The sequence below is a fragment of the Podarcis filfolensis genome (assembly GCF_964270895.1).
Source record: "Podarcis filfolensis genome assembly, chromosome: 9".
In the NCBI taxonomy this organism is placed as follows: domain Eukaryota; kingdom Metazoa; phylum Chordata; class Lepidosauria; order Squamata; family Lacertidae; genus Podarcis; species Podarcis filfolensis.
The window spans coordinates 63,954,108-63,962,572 of NC_139610.1; the positions used below are offsets into that span (position 1 = coordinate 63,954,108).

Sequence of the window (8,465 nt, forward strand, 5' to 3'; positions counted from 1 at the left end):
TGTCTTTGGGTATCTGTTTCTCTTTTCAGGGATCACAGCAGGATTCTCGTAGGCGACAGCAGAGGCAGAGTGTTCAGCTGGTCAGTGAGTGACCAACCCGGCCGCTCTGCAGCTGACCACTGGGTGAAAGATGAGGGAGGAGACTGTTGTTCCAGCTGCTCCGTCCGTTTCTCTCTCACTGAAAGGCGTCACCATTGCAGAAACTGCGGGCAGCTCTTCTGTCAGAAGTAAGAAAGATGGTCTCTCCTGTAAATTCTTTACAGACTGGTTCTCACAAAGAAGTGCTAGCATCTGAAGAGCTGCTGCTTTTTTATTTTATATTCTTTATTGAAAAATAAAAAGTACACAATTACAAGTGCACGGAATAAGATAAGACATAAAAAAGCAGGAACAAGAAATAGTACCCATGTAGAAAACAAAACAGAAAAAAGGTATTGTGCATATTACAAAAAAAAGGAGAAAAACTTGTTATTGTACTTAACCAGACCTTAATCTGTTTTTTTTAAATGAATTCCAAATATCATTAAACTTGCGCCTGGCAAGTCTACGTTTGTACGCAACTTGTCTGAAGAGCTGCTTCTTGATAACAGCAGGCACCCTATTTATTTCACTAGCGAATCTGATACCCCCACCAAAAATAAATAAATTCTTTTACTCTAGATAAGTTGGTGCTATATTATTTTGAGAAAGGTAGGATAGAGCTCATTAATTGGCCTAGAGGGGAAATTAAACCCACAATAGCATAAGTGGAATACCCTATTTCCAGAAGCTCCTGTAAACATTAGTGCTGGTTCTCAGAACAGCTGATCCTTTATAAGCCCATTGCCGGCCACTTTAACACTAGTTATCCCAGAAATTCCATTTCTGTTTCAGTAGTATTGTCACTATACCATGACCCCTTGGATTCCGTTGATTGATTGCTGGTTCTTCCCTTGCTCAAGATGACTGGGTGCCCCGAGAACACCTCTGCCCCTAGGGCAAGGTTCTTCTTACAGCAGAACCATGTGATTCTGAGCAAAAATGCAGGAGGAAAACAGTCTACCTCCCACAGTTCTTTGCTCCTGCCCGAGTCTCGTGCAAGAGAAATAGCCCAGTCCGAAGACTTCATCATCCACCATAATAAACTGTGGGTGCAGAGAGAGGAATAGCAGCTCACATTTTTGCATGCCTTCCCTCCCCCCCCCCCCTCCAGGTGCAGCCGCTTCCAGTCGGAAATCAAGCGTTTGAAAATCTCCTCCCCGGTGCGGGTTTGCCAGAACTGTTACTACAACCTTCAGCACGAGCGAGGCCCTGAGGAGGGATCCTGGAATTAACAAGGCAGAGGCAAGCCACACAAAACGCCAGGCTGAGCACTGCAGGGCCCACAGGAACTCGGTAAATTTAATTCATTGCAGGAAGGAACATGCAGCACATCTAGAAAGGATTGCAATGCTAGCCCTGAACACTTCGTCTTTGTACTGCGCAGCAAAGCACTTGCGAGCAAAAGGGATCATTCATTTTCCATGTACATTTTCAGAGAAGGGGCTGAAAGCGTTCATGCGGCCGGCGAGTGTCAGGCGGAGAGACGAGCAGTTGCCGCAACTGCAGCGAGGACCCACAAGACCCAGCCTTCCCCGCTAACGTGGCTGGGAAGGAAAACCCTTCATTAACCGCCCCTTGTTCTGTCTTTGGTTTTGTAGAGCTAGTCACCTTATTTGTGTTGCAGGAAGGAGAAGGCTTTTTAGAAGATAGTTGTAAATCTGCCTTCTTCGCAAGCAAACTGTGGATATTGTAAATAGATATAATGGCCTTTTTATTGAAATATGAACTTAACTGCCTGTTACATGGGACATCAGACCAACCACTATACCTTGTGTCTCATTTTTAGCTCATCCATCTACTTAAATATGAATGTGGTTTTTTTTTTTAAAAAAAGCATTGAGGCATTATCTGTATTTTATTTTCAAAACCCGGGCTGCATGTTTGTTTTTTGGTTACTCGCAATATCTTAACTTTAAACCAGGTCATTCAGAGAGTTTTGAAAGGCGGGGCGAACCACCCTCAAATTGTCTGCAGCAATAGGACTTGGAATCTTTCATTCTCAACTGTAAGATAAGGACCCTCTTTTTGTTTCATTTTTAAAAAAATACAGAAGCTATTGAGCGCCTATCTTCATATTTAAAATGGTCTCTTTTTATACAATGTGGACCTTGGCTTGTGCTTATTCTTTGCAGTTTCTGGATCAGCTGGTTCCTACAACAGTAAAGGCCAGACCTTACTTTGGACAGTAGTAAATGCCTTGCATGAAACTCAGAATTGCCCAGAGAAGAAAATAACAGACTTGGGACCTTTGCTGTTATAACTGGATGCTAATACCAACATATTGAGGGGGATTCTCTTGCACAGGGCCTATTGAAGTGAATGGGAGTTGCACAAGAACAATTGCCCACCTTTTATTCCCCTTAACTGGGCTTTTCTGCTGGGGTTGTCTTTAACTCATTATTATTATTTTTTAGGCTGCCTTTATCATTCATTGGCGTACCATCAACTTGGGGGATGTTACTCAAACTTTCATTGAAGAAGGGCATTTCATACATTAGTGGTTTAAGACCTTATGTTTCTCACTTCTTTCTTGGGTCACTTTTTCTCCAGTCCATCTTGTCTGTAGAGATTGGAGAATACACAGATCAGGCGCAATCCATGGGCATCCTTTTTGGAACATGGCCTTGAAAGGTGGTGGTTTATTTTTATTTTATTGTGCTGTTTGTTTTCATTTCACTGTAATGTATACCATGTTGTAAACAGGTGATGAGATGAATTGGCCTTGTTCAGTTTCCCAGATCACCGCTGCTGTTTCGCAGCAGATGAGTTGACGGTCACGTTAGCAACAGAACCAAAACCCTGGCACACTACCAAGTGAAAAGGAACAGGGCACAACACCAAGGCAAAAACGCAGACATTCTCAGATCTGTACCACTTCAGTTGGGAAAGACGAAGCATTTACAGTGGTCTGAGTACCTTGCAGCGTTACACAAGGTTAAGTGGGACACACACACTCCACACTGCTTATATTGATTAAGTGCTTTCTTTTGACAGTAAATCGAGCTCACTGACCATTTTTGTCCACTTAAACATCCCTGGTGATAGAGATGTATGCACTGATTGGAAGATTAACTGTCTATTTTGATGATGATGTTTTTAATGGTTATGAACTGCAAGAATTAGATCAGTTTGTGCATTTGTGTCCCCAAGGAAATCATTCCACACACGCATGCACGCAAATTTATTAATATTACTTCACCCACTCTGTGGTTTTGGATACAAATGGCACTGATCCATAAGCCTCACCTACTTTGCCCTGCAAGGAAAGTCAGTTTCCGCACTTAGTTGCTTTTTACTTTGTAGTTACAGCCTAACAGCATGATCTCCAAGTCACTTCAGTCCCAGCATACATTCTGACCTGTCGAACTAAATAGCCTAACTAAACTAACTAAATATTTCAATATGGGTAAACATAAGTCGTTTATAGATCTTGACCTGATAAAACTAGTTTTCAAATTACAGATATTTAAATATTTTTTAAAAATTCTCTGAAAAAAAATTCTCTGAAAGCACCTTCACACCACCAAATTTTTGTTTCTCTTATTAAGGAAAGACTGAACATTAGAAGAACAGCTTAACTTGAAGTCTCTCTAGCTTGAGAATTTGGGTTTGTTACTTTAAAAAAAAACCCACCTTAAATTATTGAAAATAAAATTCTAAGTACTGGATAGCACAGTTACAACTATTGCTGGGTTGTTAGAAGACAGCAGGATGTGTAGAGATGTTTACTCCTTCTTCTTTTTTAGCATGTTTAACTACATAGACATGTTGTACCAGTGTTATTCTACACTTTTTACATTTGCCACTCCTCAAGATGGAAGGTGATTTTTTTTTCCTTTTGTGTAGCTGATTGCGTCAAACTTGCGTAGTAATAGGTGTATTTAAGGTTCTGTGGGCTGAACTTCTCAGCTGCCTACTTTGGGATGAGTTTTTTTCCAGAACTCATTTGTGTAGCCAGATGATGGATAGAAGAGGTTTGTGTATTCTGTTTGTGTGAAAAGGGAAAATGGGGGCTCAGCTGCACCGCGAAACAGGCACTGCATAACCTCCATTCATTCTGGTGGCCCCTGACATGGAAGTCCTACACAAGCTCCACTGGAGTGAATGACTGGATTCTTGGCCCAGTTGAACCCCGAGAGTCCCCCCGCAGCTGCTGCTCTAATGACCTAAACAATGTCTAGCATAGTTCCATAGACTTATCAGAGCATTCTGGACTGAACAGCTCTGTTTCCCCAAATTTGTGGTTTTGCATTTAATTTCGTTGAGCAGAGCAGCACCTCTAGCTTATTGCACTGTCCCATAGCTCCCATCTCTCCTCCTGCCTCGTTCTTTGATGTGATCCTCATTTTAATGCATTCATGTGCTCTACCTTTGTTTGTACTGTGCGATTGTAGTGTTCACACATAGGAAGTGGAGAGTGGCTAACTCCACCCCCTTCATCCATCAGTCCAATAGCAAAAACACCTTAGAGACATTATTTTGCACTTTCTTGTGTATAAAAATCAGTAGAAACTTTTTTTTTTTTGTATCATTTAAGACTCCTTTTTGTTTTGGTAAGTGAACTGTGTATAAAAAATATTTATGCAGTTAAAACTGTTTTTAGAAAATATTTTTAATTTCAGCAAGTTTGGTTACTTGTTGCATGACTTAACACAACTGACTTTTTGTGTCAGTACAATGTATATTTTTTGTCCTGTTATTAATTTGTAAACTCTAGGTAAATGGCCATTTATTTGTACAGCAACCGGAGTAAATTGAAGATAACTGGCTACGACTGGAGGGGTGGAATTTTGTACTATATTGCGGACTCCAATTTCTGGGTTTTTTTGGTGGATATGTAAAAGGCCAGAAGAATTACTATCTAGTGTGCAATCTGTGATATTTGAATGTTTATTGTATATTTGTCTCCAATGCAAAAAGGTAGAGTAACACAATTACAATACATGATTAAATGCAATAGTTCAGGTACTTTTTGTTTTGTTTTCATTTCAAATAAATACTTGCTATTTACCACCAAATTATTCTGTGTATATCTCTTTTGGGAGAAAAAAATATATGTGTAAATGTACAGCTTTCAACAAATACGGTAACTCAAGTGTTTGTGCCAAAAAAAATTATCCCTGGGCAATTCTCCAAGTTCTGCATTAGGGGGGGAAAGCTGAGTCTCATGTCAATTTAAATTAATCAGAATGGCAGTCATGGTGTGAAGCAAGAAGATTAATTGAAATGCTGCTTCTATTCTCGCTAGGTACACTTTTTATTTTAAATAAAAATTGACATTTTAGGAAGCTTGTCTTTCATGTGGTAGCGTGAATCATAGCAGGCCTTTGTCCTTGCTTTTTAATACAAAATGGATTTTATACTTTGGTGTGGTTCCGCTGCTACAAAAGGACATGTCAACCAGTGGCGTAGCGTGGGTTGTCAGCACCCGGGGCAAGGCAAGTAATTTGCGCCCCCTAACCTGTGGATTTGCCCTAACCCCAGATGTTGCGCCCGGTGCGGCCGGCCCCCCCTGCACCCCCCACGCTATGCCACTGATGTCAACTAAAGAAACAAGTTCTAGCTGCTCTTGTTGGTGAAATCTGACATCATTTCCTTTATTTCTCTGGCGGGAAAATAGATGGCCATCTTTCATGGGTGCTTTAGTTGAGATTCCTACATTGTATGGGGTTGGACTAGATGGCCCTTGGTCCATTCCAACTCCATGAATCTATGAAAAGGACACAAGGGTTTAATCCTTTCTACTGCCTTCTGCTTTTGAACTCAGCTGTTCTTCTTCACCATGCTTCTGAGACAGTCACCTGATCTCTGCTCAAGCAGAGACTCCATTTTTGAACTCAACTGTGTGTTTTGTAATCTAGAGGTAGAAATGTCTGCCTTGTTTTTCATTACCCAGCTCTACCTCTCTTTTAAATCAGAACCAGTGAAGGCAGTGAAGGTCCTGTGTGAGTGTCTGGAAGCGGTTGGAGGATGGATGGCGGCTAACAGATTGAGGTTGAATCCTGACAAGACAGAAGTACTGTTTTTGGGGGACAGGAGGCGGGCAGGTGTGGAGGATTCCCTGGTCCTGAATGGGGTAACTGTGCCCCTGAAGGACCAGGTGCACAGCCTGGGAGTCATTTTGGACTCACAGCTGTCCATGGAGGCGCAGGTCAAATCTGTGTCCAGGGCTGCTTTCTACCAGCTCCATCTGGTACGTAGGCTGAGACCCTATCTGCCTGCGGACTGTCTCGCCAGAATGGTGCATGCTCTGGTTATCTCCCGCTTGGACTACTGCAATGCACTCTACGTGGGGCTACCTTTGAAGGTGACTCGGAAACTACAACTAATCCAGAATGCGGCAGCTAGACTGGTGACTGGGGGCGGCCGCCGAGACCATATAACACCGGTCTTGAAAGACCTACATTGGCTCCCAGTATGTTTCCGAGCACAATTCAAAGTGTTGGTGCTGACCTTTAAAGCCCTAAACGGCCTCGGTCCAGTATACCTGAAGGAGCGTCTCCACCCCCATCATTCTGCCCGGACGCTGAGGTCCAGCGCCGAGGGCCTTCTGGCGGTTCCCTCATTGCGAGAAGCAAAGCTACAGGGAACCAGGCAGAGGGCCTTCTCGGTAGTGGCGCCCGCCCTGTGGAACGCCCTTCCAGCAGATGTCAAAGCGATAAACAACTACGTGACATTCAGAAGACATCTTAAGGCAGCCCTGTTCAGGGAAGTTTTTAACGTGTGATATTTTATTGTATTTTTGGTTTTTATGGAAGCCGCCCAGAGTGGCTGGGGAGGCCCAGCCAGATGGGCGGGGTATAAATAATAAATTATTATTATTATTATTATTATTATTATTATTATTATTACTGCTATTGCTGAATCAAGTGTAAATAAGTAAACACTACTTTTAATGCTAAGTCTACGGTCTGTTAACGTGATTCTTTTAATGAAGAGGGGAAAGTCTGCCACCACAGACTGGATCAATATATAAAGAGGCTATACAACCTAATCCCAAAAGTTTAATGTTGCATGGAATTGTTTTAAAACTCTGCTAATTGATTGTTTTTAAGTTTTTTAGTTCTGCTCACACGCGTAACAGGGAGTAAATCGTAAAAATAATATAGCCTATCCTGACCTCAAATCCATCCAACAGAGGCAACATTACTGTTGTCCTGGGTGAAAAAGAATCTTGGCTCTGATAGCAGAGCACGTATACAGAGTCTACACTGATGCAGACTGACTGAGTTGACAGACCCTGATGCCCAGGGAAATCGCAGCTCAGCAACACAGTCATCAGGAAAATTCTATGTCAGTTCAGGAAACTACACATAGACTTACTCGTGTCTGATGTCAACCACCAACTCAGGTGGTGTTATACCAGGTTTTCATAGCTTGTGGGTTGCACGGACTCGATTTGACATGGCCTCTGGGCTTGCTATATGCTTTCCCTCCCATTCTTTTGCTTCCTTGAGTGTTCAAGACAGTGTATCAGGAGAGGGCAACCATCATGTTTATGGCTCTTTGCTGGCCAAGGAGGCATGGTTTTCCAAAATGGTTTCAGGATCTTCAGACTCAGGGCCCTCACTCTCATTCTGGTCCTGACTGGCCAGGGATGTTGAACAGAGATGCCTGCTAAGTCGTACCAACACTCCAGGCATCACAGTAAACTTCCATGCAACAGATCTAGCAATTGACTTGGGATGCTGCACTCTCAAGAATACATCTCTTCAAGACATGTGCCAGACAGTAACTTGGACCAATCCAAGTTCTTTGATGAAGCATTAAAAGCTGGACTTACATGTATGCTTGGAGACTGCCTTTGGCTGGCCTGTCCTTCAGGTGCTTCCAGATTATTAGTGTGCCAGTTCCCACCTTGGGAATAACAGTAATAGCTTCAGAACATCCCACTTGGTGGTATCCTAGTGCCCACTCAAGATACCACTGGTACGCAGCACCAAACTGCCACAAAATAATGTTGGTTTAGAATTAGGAATTTGGTCCACCCTCCTGGAGATGTCGTCCTTTACCTATGGCAAAACTAGAAGATGAAGTGTCGTGGGAAAGCAGCAACAATGGCAACAACTTGCCAAGTGGTCGTTTTAAGACCACCTCTTCTATCTTCATACTGTTACAAAAGCCCGGCGCCCGTCCCTCTTTCTTGCCAAGCCTTGGCAAGAGCGTATGGGATCTCAGGTGCCCACACAGGGTCTGTGTCCCTTTGGATAATAGAAGACACAGTGGAGGCTGTCGTGCTTTAAGAAATCAGGTATGTTTGCCTATTTACACCTTTCGGCGGCATGGACGGGGTCCAGTTCTTACAGCATGGTCCACAACAGTTCCGGCAGTCCTTCCTTCACCCTTGCCAAAATGGATCTCAGCCTTTCTTCTTCCCAGAAGCC

General features: G+C 42.9%; 1 protein-coding gene across 9 annotated transcripts in view; it reads left to right on the forward strand.

Moving 5' to 3' along the window:
• Window positions 1-8,465, forward strand: part of WDFY3 (WD repeat and FYVE domain containing 3) — a 155,035-nt gene that overhangs the window by 120,221 nt on the left and 26,349 nt on the right. For 8 of the 9 annotated variants that reach the window (XM_083631517.1, XM_083631519.1, XM_083631520.1 and 5 more), the window contains 2 exons: window positions 30-227; window positions 1,193-5,099. The exons of the other annotated variant lie outside the window; for it this stretch is intronic. In XM_083631517.1, coding sequence (XP_083487643.1) covers window positions 30-227; window positions 1,193-1,313 — 319 coding nt within the window. In that variant the 3' untranslated portion in view covers window positions 1,314-5,099. Of the gene's footprint in view, window positions 1-29; window positions 228-1,192; window positions 5,100-8,465 lie in introns of those variants that run through there. 9 annotated transcript variants of the gene reach the window in all.